Source organism: Microtus ochrogaster, linkage group LG1, assembly GCF_000317375.1.
Source record: "Microtus ochrogaster isolate Prairie Vole_2 linkage group LG1, MicOch1.0, whole genome shotgun sequence".
NCBI lineage: Eukaryota > Metazoa > Chordata > Mammalia > Rodentia > Cricetidae > Microtus > Microtus ochrogaster.
In genome coordinates, this window is record NC_022027.1 from 47,005,748 (window position 1) to 47,022,731 (window position 16,984).

General features: G+C 43.9%; 2 protein-coding genes across 2 annotated transcripts in view; one reads left to right on the top strand and one right to left on the bottom strand.

Moving 5' to 3' along the window:
• Positions 1–16,984, top strand: part of Fras1 (Fraser extracellular matrix complex subunit 1) — a 407,009-nt gene that overhangs the window by 156,418 nt on the left and 233,607 nt on the right. The window contains exons 4-6 of the mRNA XM_026785092.1: positions 4,795–4,887; positions 12,396–12,555; positions 15,201–15,334. Of these exons, the coding sequence (XP_026640893.1) occupies positions 4,795–4,887; positions 12,396–12,555; positions 15,201–15,334 (387 nt within the window). The remainder of the gene's footprint in view (positions 1–4,794; positions 4,888–12,395; positions 12,556–15,200; positions 15,335–16,984) is intronic.
• LOC101983724 (small nuclear ribonucleoprotein Sm D2-like) overlaps positions 16,606–16,984 on the bottom strand; it is a 3,366-nt gene continuing 2,987 nt past the window's right edge. The window contains exon 2 of the mRNA XM_013350906.1: positions 16,606–16,984. This exon is cut by the window's right edge and continues 1 nt beyond it. Coding sequence (XP_013206360.1) covers positions 16,720–16,984 — 265 coding nt within the window. The 3' untranslated portion in view covers positions 16,606–16,719.

Consider the following 16,984-nt stretch of genomic DNA (forward strand, 5'->3'; position numbering starts at 1 on the left):
TGTGTGTGTGTGTTAGCATAACATAACGCATGTCTATGCGTCAATTCATGGCTTAATCCTTCACTTTCTTTAAATCTTGCCTGAATGCTATTCTATTAAGAATTTCAACTCTCCACCACCTAGCACACATTTCAATTATTCTTCCATACATCCTCTCTTTTTATTGACACTCATTACTATCTAACACACTAGATTTTTATCAATTTCTTCTGTACTGTCTCTTTTAGTCATTGCATTTCCCTAATGTCTGCAATCATACCTGACCCACAGTAGGTACTCAGTCAATACTTGTGAATGATGTACGGGAGCATGAATGAAAGATGAGGCTAGAGAATAAGGCCTACATTATACAGGAGTTTGAACCTGTACTAGGTAGCTTAGAGCTTAATTTTTAAGATGATAGAGTCTAGTGGCGTTGTCATGCATGAATGAAGTAGCCAAGTTTCCTTTTAGAAGGACTTTTCTGGTTTTTCAGGGTTAATATATAACATTGTAAGTGAGGGTGTCAATCCAGAGGCGATGAGAGCCACCCGGGGGAGAGAACAAATACATAGATAGCAGCATGGGTAGTGTGGGGTCAAGAGGGAATGTCGAGTTAATGCGCATGGAGGGTAAGTCAGCAGAACTTGGTGAAGGCTTAAAGAAGAGAGTGCTGTGTAGAGAAGGACGGAGTAGGCTCCAGAGCATGGAGCTGGAGTGGGGTGGAGGTAGGAGAATCATCCTGTTCTCTAGGAATGGACAAAAGAGCCAGGGGTGGGTTCAATGCATTTAAGTGTGAGGGCAAGAAGCGGGCAAGGTGGTGACGCAGTGCAGCGATGAGCACCTGATGCAGGTGACTCAAAGGAGTCGCTGTTGTAGTGGTGGCAGTCTATCATAGCACAGGCCTTTAGAGCAGCTCGCCTCATGGGAGCCAAGGGCAAAGCGAGAGACTGTTTCCACTTTAGAAGTTTTGCCCTTACTCTTGCCCATCCTCTATTCAGGGCACCAGCTTATAGGAGGGTGTGACTCTCGGGGAGGGGCTCCTAAGCCTCTCCTCTTTGGCATTGCCCATGCCCTCGGGGAAGCATTTGATTCATTTCCTAAGTGCTTCTCAATGCTAGCAAGTGGGCAGTGACTCCCAGCTGCCGCAGAGTGTGAGAGAGTAGAGAATATCAGGGAAAGGGAGTGACCGAGGTTAGTGATGCTGAGGACCTTCAGGAGCAGGGAGCCACCAACCAGTGGGAGTTCCATCTTGCCTAGTGATACTGTTCCCATGGCAGTTTATGCCACTCCTGTAAAAGAGGCACAATGCATCCTGGACTGGGATTTGGCTCTGCTAACGAAAGAAAGCAGCAAAGAGATGGGAAGTGACAGGTATTGGGGCAAACGGGGCCAACTTGACACTGAACGTATGCCAAGGAGAGACGAGTTCAAGGCTCCCTTTGAAGGAAAGATGAGTGCGAGCGAAGGCTTGCTGAACCCTGGGAACCTTGCTTGCAGAGCTGGAGGTTTAAGGTCTGCAGCGGGTTAGAGTATGGGAAGATGGCAAGCTTGACTGTGGCCCCTAAGCTCTCAGCAGTAGAGAGAAGGATTTATTGAACTGAGGCGATTAAGAATGTACGAGGGTAGAGTGTAGATCTCGCCGCTTTCACGTTGAAGTTGTTCAGGATGGTGCTTAGAAACAGGCAGAACTGAGATCGGATGCCGAGGCTTTTGTGAGTCTGATAGGATGATCAGCAAAGGTATTTACCTGGTAAAACTGTAGCAGTTAACTATGTAAACACGATTAATATGTGTAACTATTATTGTTCGCACATATAGTCTACATGCTTGATAGGATAGCTCGCTTTTATCCATTGTTTTTATTTCTTGATCATGGTCTAAAAATATTAACTCGAAAATTCCAGACATAATGGGATCTGTAAGATAACTAAGGACACTTGCTGCTGAGTCTGGTGACCTGAATTGTATCCCTAGGACCCATAGGGTGGAAGGAGAGAGTCAACACTTGTAAATTGTCTTGTTGAATCCATGTGCATGTCTTGGCCTGCATCCATGCTTCCAGATACATCATTAGACAAACAAATGCAACAAAACTTTTAAAAGAATTGTATGACATCATGCACAGAAATCTTTTGCTGGTTGTCTTAGGGTTCTGTTGCTATGAAGAGACAACTAACAAAGGAAAACATGTAATTGTGGTGGCTCGTTCACAGTTCATTGATTTGACCCACCATTATCATGATGGGAAGCAAGGCAGCATACAGGCAGACATGGTACTGGAGCTGGGAGTCTTTACCTCTTGATCCAAAGGCAACAGGCAACAGGGAGTGGTCTGTGACACTGGGTAGTATCTTGAGCATATAGGAGACCTCAAAGCCTGCCTCCACAGATACACAATTCCTCCAACAAGACCACACTGCCTAATAATGCCACTCCCTTTAGGGACCATTTTCTTTCAAACCACCACTCTGGTCCACTCCATCCTGTTCAGTTGTCCCTTGATCCAACACAGCCAGACTGTGTATGCTTCCTCTCACTGGCCATTAGTGGTTATCTCGACATGACAATGTTTTTATTCAGGTAAGTCTTATTTCCCTTCATGATTCATCAAAGCATAAGAACAGAGATGGTGACAGTTCACTTACACTGAAGGGAAACCCTAAAGTGATCCCCCTAAATACATTGGTAAAGTTGTCAACTTATTATAGAAGAAATGAGTGTTGATGCTACCAAGACCTATAATACATTCTACATTTTTATAACATTTATTATAGCATATTATTATAAATTTTTGAGACTTGTATTATTGGCTACTATTTTTAATCTTACTGTTTTTAGTTTGCAAATTAAATTTTACTGTAGGTATTTATGAGTGGGGAAAAAACACAGTACATACAAGGCCTGGGATGTCTGCAGTTCAGGTATCTGTTGAAGGCCTAGGATACACTGCCCATAGAAATGAGGGCATTGAGTAGATGTTAGCTTTAATCGTTAAGTTGTGTTCATTATTATTATTAGTTGATTTTTTTCAGAACCTAAAAAACTCATTTTGCTGACTTTTCTGCAATCTCCCTTGATAGGTCTTATTCATGCAACCACTATTCAATGCTATAGTGTAAAGCTTGGAGAGAGAGTAGGCCAGTGTACTGTGTGTATTCTGCAGCCATTCCAAATCACGTGAACAGGTGGCAAGAATCCCCTTGTCTTGTTTTCCATATAATTGCATGCAGCAGTCTTGGCTCCTCCTTTAGCCTATAGTGTCTATAGTATTCCCCAAGACATTCAGTAGATTGACCCAAGCGAGGACCCAACTCTTCCTCCTCAACTGCCACTCACAAATAAAGAATATTATACTTTGAGATGCTCTTTTGAATGTTGAATGTGAAAGTTAGTTTGTTTTTGAGAAGGTGGAAAACCCCTTGGAATTTTCCCTTCCACCTGCCTTTCTCTGTTGCTCCTCAATTCTTTGTTGTTTAAGCAATTGGATTATGTCATTTTCTATCTGTATGAAATGCTTAGGGGGAAATTATGCTAATGTAGCTTCCATTGCTATCTTGGCAGAGATTAAAGTGTAGTTTCCCTTTTCAAGTTCAGAGGACACCCTTCTGAAACAGTCATTATTGTTGCATAGCATGGGGAATTTCATAAAATCTCGTAGAAATTTTGTTCTTTATCAATCAAGTGAAGATAATTTGATGGTGCTGTTATGGATGGATTTCTGTAGTAGGTTTGCACCTTTAAAATATTCCTCCTTTCTCATTGACTCTTTCAGATGTAGTTAGATGAACTGAGGAGTCTCTTGTTTGTGTTCTGAGTAGGTGCTTTGCAGCCCTTCGTGCTGCAGATGGTCATGTCTTCCTGGCTAACACAGGTCTCCAGCCACTGGGGTCGGATCACTCATTGCCCGTTGTTTCTCATCTCTGAACTGTGGGAAAGATGTAATAGGTGGAACGTTAGCTTCTAGAAATAACCTCTTTGTTTTCCTTGTGTGTCCACTTCTTTTTGTCTGTGTGTGTGGTGCTGGGGATGGAACTTAGGACGATACACGCACTGCAAGTGCTTCCCCACAGAGCTCCATCCTTAGCCTCTAATTTTGTGGCATCTCTTAAGCAGATTTTTCACGGTGGCAGATGTATTATTATTATTATCATCATTATTATTATTATTATTATGCATGAGAGGCAGATCCTGAGCTGTCTTCTTTTTTTTTAAAATAATATCACAAGCTGAATTGTAGAAACCTCAGGAACAGCCATTTATTGGTGCTGAGGAATCTTACTGAGGTTTCCTTGGCATGTTGTGCAGTGTTCCCACCACAGAACTACTTCCTGTCAAAACGTTGTCCTTCAGCCTCTGTCCCTCTTCTCTGCTGCCAGAAGTGAACCAAAGTCCTTAGACGCTCGATTCCCCATCCCCTGCTCCTGCACTAAGCCTTGTTCTTCTGCTCTGTAGCAGTTTCGTACGCCAGGGTCCTTTCTCTTCCAACAGAAGCGAACACTGCAGTTAGAGAGATAAGCCCTTTCCCACTCCATCCGCTGCTTTCCCTGTGTGAAGGATTTCAGTGGAAATAATTCGCCACTCCATTACATTTACATGTGAAAAGGCCCAGAGGATTATTTTTTTTCCTCTAAAGAAATTACTTTCCAAAAAGGCCCTCTTGACAGAGAATCCTTTGTGTTGGTGTGTTTACTTTCAATGTCTGTCATTGTTACCTGTGGAAATGCAGGAGGTTTAGGCAATCTCAGAAACTCGGGGTCTGCTGAACTAGGGATTGGGGTTGTATTTCATACTGAACTGCTTTCCAATATCCAGGGAGAAGTGCTGCAGATTGGCCCCAACCAGTGCTGCCCGCAGTGTGTACTGAGGACTCCTGGCTCTTGTCACCATGAGGGAAAAATCCATGAGGTAAGCATAAGGTCCAAGGTGCACTTGTGGGTCGCAGACAGAAGAAAGCCTACTGTTAAGTCCCAGATGCTAACAGATGGGTTTTTCACTTGTTTGTGTAGTCTGACTAGAGAGCCAGGTGTAGGAGGCTCATTTGGCTTTCTGTGAGTGCTAAGTGTTTTTGTTGTTTGTTTGTTTTTTGTTTTTGAAAAGTGTCCTATTTATCCCAGAAGCTTTACATAAATATCTGTACACTGAGTTTGTGTCTGCATAAAGAGCAGACTGAGAATGTTGGGATTGAAGGGCTCACAGTCTTGAATAATAACAGCACCACCCCCCTTTTGTAGACTACATATAGATTTTTTGTTTGACCGTTGTCTATAACCCTGAGCTGGTGAGTAGGGCACATGTGACTACTCCCATGCTATAGCTGAAAAAGACAATGAAGTTGCAAATACCTCAAACCGTTTGTCAGTGTCCTGTTACCTGTTAGGGAATGATGCAATCCAGGTGAGAGTTTGGTCTTTTAGCTCGTAGTTCAGGGATGAGTCCCTTAAGATATACTTTTTCAGTCTCAGGACCATAAACGTTTTTGTTTTGGGGTCATCCTAAGAACTAGAGGGAGTTCAGTGTTTCCCTGGCTTTTCCTCACTAGATGTGAGGAGCATCCCTCAAGCACGACAACTAGCACTGTCTGTCGTAAGCCAGGCTTTCCTTACATTGTTACCCTTCCCTGCCTTCATCAAGAGCCAGAGTCCTGACAATCTGGACCAAAGATTAATTTCCAGAGTCCTGAGGATCTAGCCCAAAGATTATTATTTTTTCCTCCTTAGATCACATTTCCTAAATCCTACAAGCTTAGTTGTAGATATTAAATACTAATTTAAATGCAACATTGTGAGTTTTATAGTAGAAATTTTGAAACTAGTCCCTTTCTGTTCTTGCTAAAGCATTACCCTGTTGTATCAGGGAAAGCTGAGCTCACTGAAGAGAGAGAGGCTCTTTGCTTTAATGCTCATTTTCCACCTGATACAGTATGTTCCTGGAGTTAGCATCTCTGCCTATTCAGGAGAGAGCGTGGGTTAGCAGGATTTGATAAACCCACACTCAGGTGCTATTCAGTATATGTACCCAAAACTCAGTGAGTACAATGCTCATGTCCCCATGGACTGGGTCAGCTTACTCAGCCCACTGTCTCCCAGGAACAGTAGGAAATGTCTCTTTCCGTTCCACACAATGTCCAGATGACAGACACCTAAGCAGGATCTACGCTGGGAATGTCGTGATCCCAGCTGTCAATATGTGTTGCCTGAGCCGGTTTGTTCTATAGGGTGGTGTCACCTTGAACTGCCACATATGATCCCTGGGACGTAGAGATGTTACAGGGCTGGCTGGTGATGCGATTCAATGCCAGTTCATCACGTTGAACACAAGTGTGTTGTTTAAGTTGACTGAACTCTTTGCTGGATGTGTGATGTCCAGGAGATACTAGGAACCAAAATACAATCAGGATCTGGTCTGGGAGAGAAAAAAACTAGACACATCGAAAAGACTTGGTTCCTGAGATAGGTACGTAGAGATTTTAAAACTGATTTAAGAGCACCCTTACCAGGGTTATCCTTGCAATTCAGCATGGGTCTTTTAATGGACACCATCTGTTTACTTATATTACATTTATACACATTATAATCTTGTAATCTTCAAGTCATCTGAGAGTGCTAAGAGTAGTTTGGATAGCTTTGTAGCCATCTTTGCTTGTTAAACTAACGTAGAGCGTGGCCCTGACTTCTGCAAAACAGATGCTCAGTGAATATAAAAGAGTGAAAAGCTCAGGATGATACTCAGTCTTTTCTCCATCCCCTTCAGTGTCTTCGCTCCAGGGTAGTCGCTGTCGTGGGTGGCTAGGCATTTCTGAGGCCACAGGCCTGTTGTGGGTTAATTATAAATCCCCCGTGCCTCTTAATTTTGCCTTTCCCTCTGCCTCCCTTGGAGCTCACTCCTGCTGCAATATTGCTAAAAGCTGTAGACGAGATAGAAACAGGCCCACGTGCATGGTTTCCTGTGTGTACTTTCAAAATTCATCCCCTCGGAAAATGTTATCATGAAATTTCTGGTACTTGATGTAGCTGCAAAAAAAAAGGCTGAATTTTGAGAACTGTGGCTTTGCAGGGAAATCTTTTATGCTCTACTTCTTCAAACAGACTGGAGGGTGGTTCTTTTTAAAGTTACGATAAAATCAAACTTTTGTCACAGGTTACAATGATTATGGATCTTTGTTTTCCCATCCTTGCCTGCCCCACCCCAACCTCAATGACCTCCAGATTCTCTTCCAAATCCTGCATTTCTGATTTGCCTGAGCAGGTTAACATACTCATGTGCTTTTGTCTGGGTCTGGCCTGGGATTTTTCCCTGGCTTTCAGCTCCCCACCCCCACCTTTCTCTTCCCTCTCAGCCTGTTTAGGAAGCCATTTTCAGAGTGCCTTGCCCTACCCCTGAACAACAGTAAGCCTCTCTTTGGCTGCTGGGTCGCCTCACATAGGGCTGGTTATGACAACTTTCTTGGCTGCTGTAAATTAACCTGCTGTTTTAAGACTGCTGGGGTGTTCCGAAGTAGAAGCTTGGATCTGAGAGGGAGATTTGGTAGAGGCTTTAGGGTAGCCTGAGTGTGGCAGGAGAGGACAGCCGAAGTGATGTTGTCTCCGCTGATTGTGGTTCAAGCTCAGGGATGTCAACAGAAGGCTAAGTTCAGGGCCACATGATAGGTACCCCCTCAAGTGAACAGCTAAGCCTCAAGAAAGGATGCCTCTGCCTGTAGAGGAGTCAGCATCATATCCAGCTCTGAACTTAGCAAGCCGCCGCAAGCCTGAAGCCTTTTCCTTGAGTGAGGAAAACACTGGAGCCATTGGGCTGCCTCCAGGTTGTTTAGGAGTGCTGTGGGGTTTGTTCAGCCAGGACTGGGGAAGGCAGTTTTATCTCTTACTTTGCCAATGGGGTCCCTACACATTCTCTGTGGGCTCTTGTCAACCTAGCCAACCAGTCAGGGCACAATGCTTAATTAAGTGTCTTTTTCTGATGAGGTGTTTCAATGATTATTTTCTTGTCCCAGGGTGGTTGGCTCAGGAAGAGGTGGGGGCCCCCACCGTCCGTCTCTCTCTTCTCCACACATTTGCTCCCATCACACAGTAGCCAAAGTCTAAGGAGAAAGCACATGAAGAGTCACCAAAGGCAGAAGGTATCAGGAGGTGATGACTTGTGTGAATCCCACTGAGAAAAGAGGAGTAAGAAGCCTGGACCCTGATATTCCTTTCCAAGAGGGAAAGGGAGAGCTGAATTATGTATGTGAGAGAAGAAATTCATATTAAATTCAGCTCCGTTTTACTCAGAGTAGAGGATGTAATTATAAAATACACCGAAAACTCTGAGATATTTAGTATTCTGAATTTATAACCTTATAAAAAGAGCAAATTAGGTGAAGAAAAATATTATCTGCAAGCCAGGCAGATACTTTATGTATGACTGTGTATCTATTCTTTGGACTTATGTCAGTATTCACTAACTTATTAGTTTACTACATGGAAGACTGTATTGAAGATGGCACCTGTAAGATTTGCTTTTTCCAAAAATCTCATGTTTTCAAAGGGTGCTAATGAGGTTAAGATGGCATAGCAAGAGCTGCTCCTTGTGGGGGCATTGCTTGATGTGTCTATTACTCCTGGATTTTGTGTAGCTCTCTTTGCTGCCACAGTGTTTATTAAAAGTAATGCGTTTGTAAATGGGTATGGAGAACCCTGTGAAATTATTTATATAGATATAAATAACATTTGGCAGGTGCTGGACCCCTTGATCTCTAGGCAGAATGCTTTGCATACATTATCAATCCTCAAACACTCTGGGGAAGGACAAGACACTCGTTATGGGTAGAGGCAGAAGACAAAGATGGAGGAGGGCATGTTTGGCTCATCCTCCCAGGAGATGGAGAGTAAATTCTCTTCCCTTGCCCTGTGTACCCTGGCTCACCCACAGGAGCCAGCTGAGTGGCTTTGACATGAAACAATGTTGCCTCCCTCCTGAATGGCCTTTGGTATTCCTATAATTCTCAGGGTTTTGTGAAGGGAGAAGCCACTGCTTCATCTCGTGTCTCCTGAATGAGATGCTAGATTCGCATGATCCCAGAGCCCAAAGGTACCTAAGGGCTTTGCTAACACAGCCCTTTCATTTTTCAAATGAGAAACCTTGGTGATTGACAGGCTGTTATTACAGTTAATTTCTCTGGCCTGTGTCTGAAAGGTGGTATGATTAGAGATGTTTTAGAAACAACTCAGGGATTGTTTTTCTCATAGTAGCGAAAAGCAAAGTCTTGTTTTAGTGAACTGAACTGTTTAGACACTTAGAAATAGGATGTGTTTTCTATGGCCATGTGACCCTGTGTGTGCCCAATCTCATCTAATCTCAGAAACAAAGCAAGGCTGGACTTGGTGAGAAGGGGCACCACCGGAGCAGTGGCTCCCTTTTAATAAAATGAACTTGCTCACCTGAAGTTGTTTTCTTCAGTTGATTTAATATTAGGTGATTTATTAGCTGTTTTGATAGTAATTTGCTCTGTTATGATAAAAATTACAGTATCCTATTGGTGAAAAATTGGATGATAGAAAAATGCACAAGCAAAACTAAATTCTGTAAGTAGCTCCCGTGTTCTGAAACCACTGCTTTCAGTCTCTTCACTAATGTTTTGTGTTGCCAGCAGGAGAAATGGCAGATGAGACAGATAAGCAGATGGGTAGAGAGATGGGTAGATCGCTAATACACAGATGTGTTTTCACACAGGTCGAAACCAACTCGAATGCATGGTTTACATCCCGCCTTTATAGAATAATGCTAGCTTCCTGTCACACTCTTGGAGAATGTTGCTCTCTGTTAGTAGCCGTTGGGTGGCTTCACAGTTTTCACTGAAAGAGAGTTTCCACTTTGACTACAGAGAGCAAAGTGCAACCCTTAAACTGGTACCTTTTGGCATGCCATTGATCATTTTCTTCAGATAATTTCTTAAAAGTTAAATTAACAGGAAAAAAGCATCTTAAAAAGAAAACAATACCCACCAAACAACCAAGCAAAAACAAGATAAACAAAAGCAAAAGAAATTCATGAACTCGTGGGGGAAGGGCCAGAGAGGACTAAACATCTTCCTTTGTTTTTAAAATCTTTAAAATGTTTAGCTGATAAGCAAAACGTGACTGGATCCAGGTGCTGAATGTGATGATTTGGTGTGCATCTACCCTGTGAAGTGATGTCACAGTCAAGTTAATTAGAATAGCCATCACCATGCTTGCTGCATATTAGATCTGGGAATCATCTTCCCTCACAAGAAAAGGGTGTCTTTTCTGCAGTATTTACCAGCTCTGCTGTAGATGCTGTCAACCACAGCTGTATACAGTGCAAGGTCCTTCTGCCTGCCCACATGAACCCTAATTGTCCCTTCAACATGGTATCTTCTGAATCTTTCTAAGCTCCTCGTGAAGGACATACTGTTACATTGCCTCATTTTCCCAGACAAGGAAGTAAGATTGATGTAACTCCATTCGAGATAAAAATGCCTGAACCGAGCCCTGGAAGTGTGCAGGCCACTGCTGGGAATCTCGGCTCTGCTACAGCATGTGTGTATAACTGCTCCTTTGCCTTCCCTGGGTGTCTGTCTGGAGGAGAGAGTAGTCTGATTGATAGTGGGCTGAGCTCCAGATCCCTGGATTACAATGGCTACCTGATACTGCGGTTGTTACAGTTCTAGCCCAGCCTTTTCCTAATTCCTAAACATTAGACTTGGCCTGCTTGCAGAGTGAAGAAGAGCTGACTTGTTCGGGTAAGATAAGGCTCCTTTGTGTATGAGATGGAAAACTATCTTGGACGCCAGTGTGAAAAAGCCAGAGAATTGCCCGTTACAACTCTAGGTGTAATCCCTAGGTTATGTTTCGGGGACTGATTGCCTAGAACGTGTGGTACTTTGATAAAAATCCATATATGATATGTGATGAAGCTCATCCACCATAGCTAGCTTTAAAAACATTGGAACAGGTTCCAGGATTGAGGAAACTTCATCAAACTAAATTTGCTATGTATCTTCGGAAGTGCACCATCAACCCCTCCTGCACCGGAGACTGGATGCTGGGGTAGCTGTTCTAATCAGGCAGCACGCACATTGGTGCTGACAAACTGGCTTGTTTGCCCTCACATCTGAGAATGACTAATTTAGATACATTGGGTATTGGTTAAATTATATAAGTGCTTTAAACCTGGAGAACATGGTAACCCAGCATTCTAGAAATATTCTGTATATGTGGATGGGTACCCTCAGTGGAACCATTTATTGCTCTCTAGTTTCTGGGGAAACTGGATAGAGTAGGGGCCTTCTTTGGGCCCTTCTACATACTTTTAGGAATGGGATATCAGTGGGGGTGTGTATGTGTTACTATAGAGAGAGAGACTCAGAGAGAGAGAGAGAGAGAGAGAGAGAGAGAGAGAGAGAGAGAGAGAGAGAGAGAATATAAGTCTAAATAGGAACATGTGGACTAATAAGGCTTGAAAGTCAAAAAAGGAATCAGATTAGAATGAGATCTATTTAAAGTGATAGAGTCTAGGGGCCAGGAGTGTAGCTCAGTAGTAGTTGAGTGTGTGCTTAGCATTTCAAAGATCTTGGGTTCAGTCCCCAGCACCTCCCCAATTAAAGACTAGCTTGACAGACAAGGTGTGGTTGCACACAGCGGTGCAAGGCTGTGGCAAGACAATTACATAAACCGAGGAGTTTGAGGCCAACATAAATAGCACTGTGAGCTTTTGTCTCAAAATAGAAGATAGAGCAATTATGAAAATCCCCCAAATATGTTTATATACATTTTCCTTTGGGATTCACCATTTCTTCAAATGATGGGTGCGATGATATTGACAGTCTAGAATTAAGCAAGAGGCAGGTCTCTGGGCATGACTGTGGAGTATTTCCTTGACTGCACTGATGGAGGTGGGAAGCCGCACCCATTGTGAGATCGCTCCCTGGATGGGATGCTGGACCACATAGGTGGAGAAAGGCCAAGCCAAGGCCTTCATCCATCTCCGTGCTGCTTGATTATGCATTTGATGGAACCAAATGCTTCAAGGTCCTGCCGTCTTACTTCCTTGCCGTGAATCTGAACCTTGACCTGTGAACTGGAGTAAACCCTCGCTTCCTCAAGTTGCTTTGCTCAGATATTTTATCTCAGCAACAGGGAAAGAAACTTGAGACAACGGGATTGGTGTTGTCTTTTTCCTTTTGCAACTCTCTGAAATTTCAAATACAAAAATCTTGGAGGCAATACGAAAAAAACCCATCTTTAAGTTGGTCTCCAGTAGAGAGCACTGCAGTGTCTGGTCAACCTTGCCGGGCTGGTTCAGTCCTTTCCCGCCTTTCCCAGGCTCCACCCTTAGGCTGTACAAGGGTTGTGTCTGTTTGGTTGGCAGGAGTCTGGGGTCTGCAGCTAACCTTCTCTTTCCCATTTGCCTTGCAGCATGACACAGAGTGGAACTCGGCCCCATGCACTGTGTGCTCCTGCACTCATGGAGAGGTGAGGTGCTCCCACCAACAGTGCTCTCCCTTATCGTGTGGACCGCAGGAGCTGGAATTCCTTGCTGAAGGAGCCTGCTGCCCCATTTGTGTGGGAACAGGAAGTGAGTATCAGCTGGTGGGCAGGGGTCCTCTCTGTCTTTGAGGTTACAGATGACATCTTTTGTCTTGTCTTTCTTGTTCGGTGTGGTTCGAAGATTCTGAATTCCCTTCCTCTTTGAGCCAAGGTGGTGTGGCCTTGAGTTTGGTCGTGAGTGATGCCTCATAGAATGGGATTAGCACAGATCTTTAGGCTTCATTTTAACTGTGGAATTCTGCTGGTCTCTTATTTGCACATTGTAAACAGAGCCTCTGCTTTTATTTCCCGGCCGCCCAGACCTGACTAATCTCACAGAAACTATATCAATCACAACACTGTCTGGTCAATGGCTCTATCATATTTCTAGCTAGCTCTCATATCTTGAATTAACCCATTTCTTTTTTTTTTTATTTGAAAAAGAAAACAAACTCTCTTTTTTCATTATACATACCAATCCAAGTTCCCACTCCCTCCGCTCTTCCCATCCCCTCCACTTATCCTCACCCCCACCCCCCCGCTACCCCCATCCACTCCTCAGAGAGGGTGAGGCACATTGCTTTAGGCAGGGTCCAAGGCCCTTCCTACTCTGTCTAGGCTGAGCAAGGTATCCATCCAAAGAGAATGGGTTCCCCAAAAGCCAGTACACGCAGTAGGGAGAAATCCTGGTGCCACTGCCAGTGGCCCCTCCGTCCTCCCCAGCCATGAAACTGTCACCCACATTCAGAGGGACTAGTTTGGTCCTATGCTTGTTCCTTTGCAGTCCGGCTGGTGTTGGTAAGCTCCCATTAGCTCAGGTAGACTGTTTCAATGGGTGTCCCCACCATGGTCTTGACCTGTTTGCTCATATTTTCATTCTTCCCACTCTTCAACTGGACTTTGGGAGCTCAGTCCAGTGCTCTGATGTCCGTTTCTATTAATCTATGTATTGCCACAAGGCTGTGGCTTGCTGATAAGGTTCTGGTGTCTTTCTCCTTTGGCAGCTACGTGGCGTCTCCCTGACTCCATCTTCTATCTTCTTCTATCTATGCTTGGATTTCCTGCCTTTCTATATTCTGCCCTGCCATAGGCCAAAGCAGCTTCTTTATTAACCAGTGGCAATAAAACAAATTCACAGCATACAGAGGGGAATCCCACATCAGCATATTGTACCTTGACCAGCTGCATCTCTAGTTTTTCTTCCAAAGGAGCAGAGAAACAGTCTCCTTTTATTGAACTTTATGAGGCCCAGGTCATTTCTCCTTCTCCCTTGATAGACAGAAGGCTAAGACCTGTTCTCCATGAAGTACTGCTACTTCTGGTTCTGTCATCTGGTCTTTGATGCAATGTCTTTCTCTAAGACAAGCACAAAGTCGGGGAGGGGCTCCCTTCATTATATTTCCTACAACCTCGCTGAATAGATTACTCCTGCGGTAAACTAAGACACACTGCTTTCTGTCAGCAAGCTGGGGGCACGCTTCCAGACCTGTCCTTTGAACCCATGCTTTCTCCATGTATCCGTTTCATTATATTTTAGAGACACATGTCCTGTTGCACTTTCTTAGGTATTTGTATGGACTTTATTATAAGCAGGAATTATATCATCAGTCCGTCATGTTCTCTGCTGACATGTAGTGATTAGAAAATGATTAAGATGCTTCTTTCATTCTGTATTGGTTGAGAGTCATGCTCTATTCTTGTCTTCTCCCTTTATATATATATCCCTTATTTCTTCCCGGTCCCTGGTTATTCTGCCTCTGAGACCTTTGTTATAGATAGCCATGCCAGAGATTTAAAGGTATGACCAGGAAACCATGGGTATGGAAAGTCTACCTGTGTGTGTCAGGACTCACCCACCAGATGGTATGAGGACTGTCAGCACCTTCAAGTAACATAAGCCTGAATGTGAAACCACACAAGCAGCCAAGTGGGTGTAGCACAGGATGGTGATGCCTCATTTTCTGGGGTTCACTCCTAAATCTTAGGAGCATTTTTCATTGGTTCTCTATGAGAAAGACATACTTAAGACATTTTTTTCTCTAGAGATTAGAGATTCATTCAGGAAAAGTTACTTAATGGGTAAAAATGCTACATTTTCGGCTTAAAGAGTAAAGGAAGCTTCTACTTTGTCTCTCTGCATGGAGAAATTCTGTATTTTCATCTGCTCTTATGGGTCTGTGAACACTCAAGGGTGAGAGGAGCTAACCCCCTCCCTAGCACCCTGCGCCTCCCCCAGAACATGGTACAGGAACACATGAACAAATGCTCCCTCTTGGGACTGAGTTTCCTGAGCAGGTGAAAGGGACTGGTGTATCTCTGTTTGGACTTCCCGCCCAACTTCACTCTCCTAAGCCATTGGCCAAAACAACTTCATTCATCAACCAATAAAAGCAACACACATACAGAAGGACATCCTTTATCACACTGAGTTTGATTTGAGACAGTGTAGGAGAAGGAAGCTTCTGGAACATGACCAGAGGAGGACTGTCAACTGGGTGCTTTCTCTACTCTCTGATCTAGCCGGCTTTCACCTCGGCATCTGGCTCCAGAGTCTTTATTGATAAAATGCAACGATTGAGATTTTGTCACAAACACCACAACCCATACAGTGGCCCTGGGCCCAGTGCACTCATGTGGTCAGCTTTGAGACCAGCACATGGATACTGACCTAGCCCTGTGCCTTTGTCCTTCCAGAACCCTGTTCCTACGATGGCCACATATATCAGGACAGAGAGGAGTGGCGACTGAGCCGCTGTGCCAAGTGCGTGTGCAGGAATGGCCTCACCCAGTGCTTCACAGCTCAGTGTCAGCCTCTTTTTTGTGACCAGGTAAGGAGGGACTCTCAGAGCCAACTTCTCGCAGGGAGCTGCCTGCCGAAGAGTTTGAAGAATTGTTTTTTTGTTTGTTTGTTTGCTTGCTTGTTTTGAGATCCTGTTAGGTGCCCATCAAAATGATTTTTCCCCCTCTTAGAAGCTACGAATAGGTCTGATTACCAGTCATTTAGTCAAATTGCTACTCAACGAAACTGAACCTGAGGGCTACACGTAAGGAAGCCTCCAGCTTGAAATGCAGATGTTCTAAAAAAAAAAAAGTAAGGCTAAACATCTGGAAAGCTGGGTAAAAAGATGAAGTTTGTTACTTTTCTCCCATGTTTAGGTGTAGTTTGCTTTTTTAAAGACCTAGGCATGTCTTTGAACATGATTATCCAGATGTACACCATTTAATTCTTATAGGATAGTGACTCAAGTTCCCAAAGTGTTTTCCCAAGGGGTGTTCACGACAGAGGGATCATCTTCATTTAATGCTGATCCAATTTTCACAACATTATGCTGTTCACACAAATCTAGAGGAGAGACTCCGTTGTCAATATATGTGGTGCAGGCAGTGTTTTATAGTTTTCTCCTCTTCCAGAGGCTCCCGAGGATGTGCCGGGAAAGTTGACAGATAACCGTGAGAGGAGTTTTGCCTCCAGTGGAAAAATAGTTCATTTTTTGATCCAAGGAAAAGCTGGAAACCAAGATTTAGTTGCTACAGAGTAGCACTTTGCGTCAAATAAAACAAAATCAATAACGTGGCATATTGTGACAATTGGGCAATACTTTAAAGGCAGACAAAAGGCAATTAGCCATGAAATGCTAAGTGCCAAATCTAGGGAAATGTATCTAATTGAAAGACTGGATTCTAGTACCTACATTATGTCTAATTCTATGCCCTTGCCCCAGCTTTCAATTCATCAACAAGTCTTGTTCCAGCTTTTGATCACATGTTGGACAAGGCTGTCATGTTGGGCGGGACATGTTAACATGTGTCATAGTTTATTCTTCCTATATAGTGAGGGCGTGGAGGGAGGAGGAAAGGGGGGGGTGTTGAGAATCTTCTGCTTTAAATTGTAAAATGACCATATATTGCATGCAAGGGCCAGACACTGGAATAATTGAAAGTACCATTTCTCATGTTGAAAAGAGTTACTATGTACTCTTTCTTCATCCATAGTATCCATTCATTGTTTATACCAGTGTATATAATCAATGTAAAAGGTGACATTCTGTGTGATACCTCAGGACTAACTGATACATGAGTGACCTCAGTCACTTCTGTATTTTTTTTTTTTTTACAAAAAACACAGGGTTTTATTTCCATCCCATTGGGCAGGGCTTGGCAGGGCAGGGAGCAGGCTCTCATGGAAGAAAGAGGCCTCTACTCTACTTGCCGGCTATGAGCGGTTCCGTAGCACCACGTTGACTGAGTCCCCGCACAGGAACATCTTGGAGATGTCGCGGTCCTTGTTGACAGGCTTGGACTTCTTCTTGCCCTTGCCGCTCTTGGGGACCTCAGTCCACATCTCCTTCACATTCTCCAGCACCATGTTGCAGTGCCTGTCAAAGGGCTTCACCCGCCCCAGGAGCTTCTTGTTGTTGCGACAGTTAATGAGCACCTGTGTGTTGTTCTTGACCGACTGCGTGAGCACCGAGAGGGGG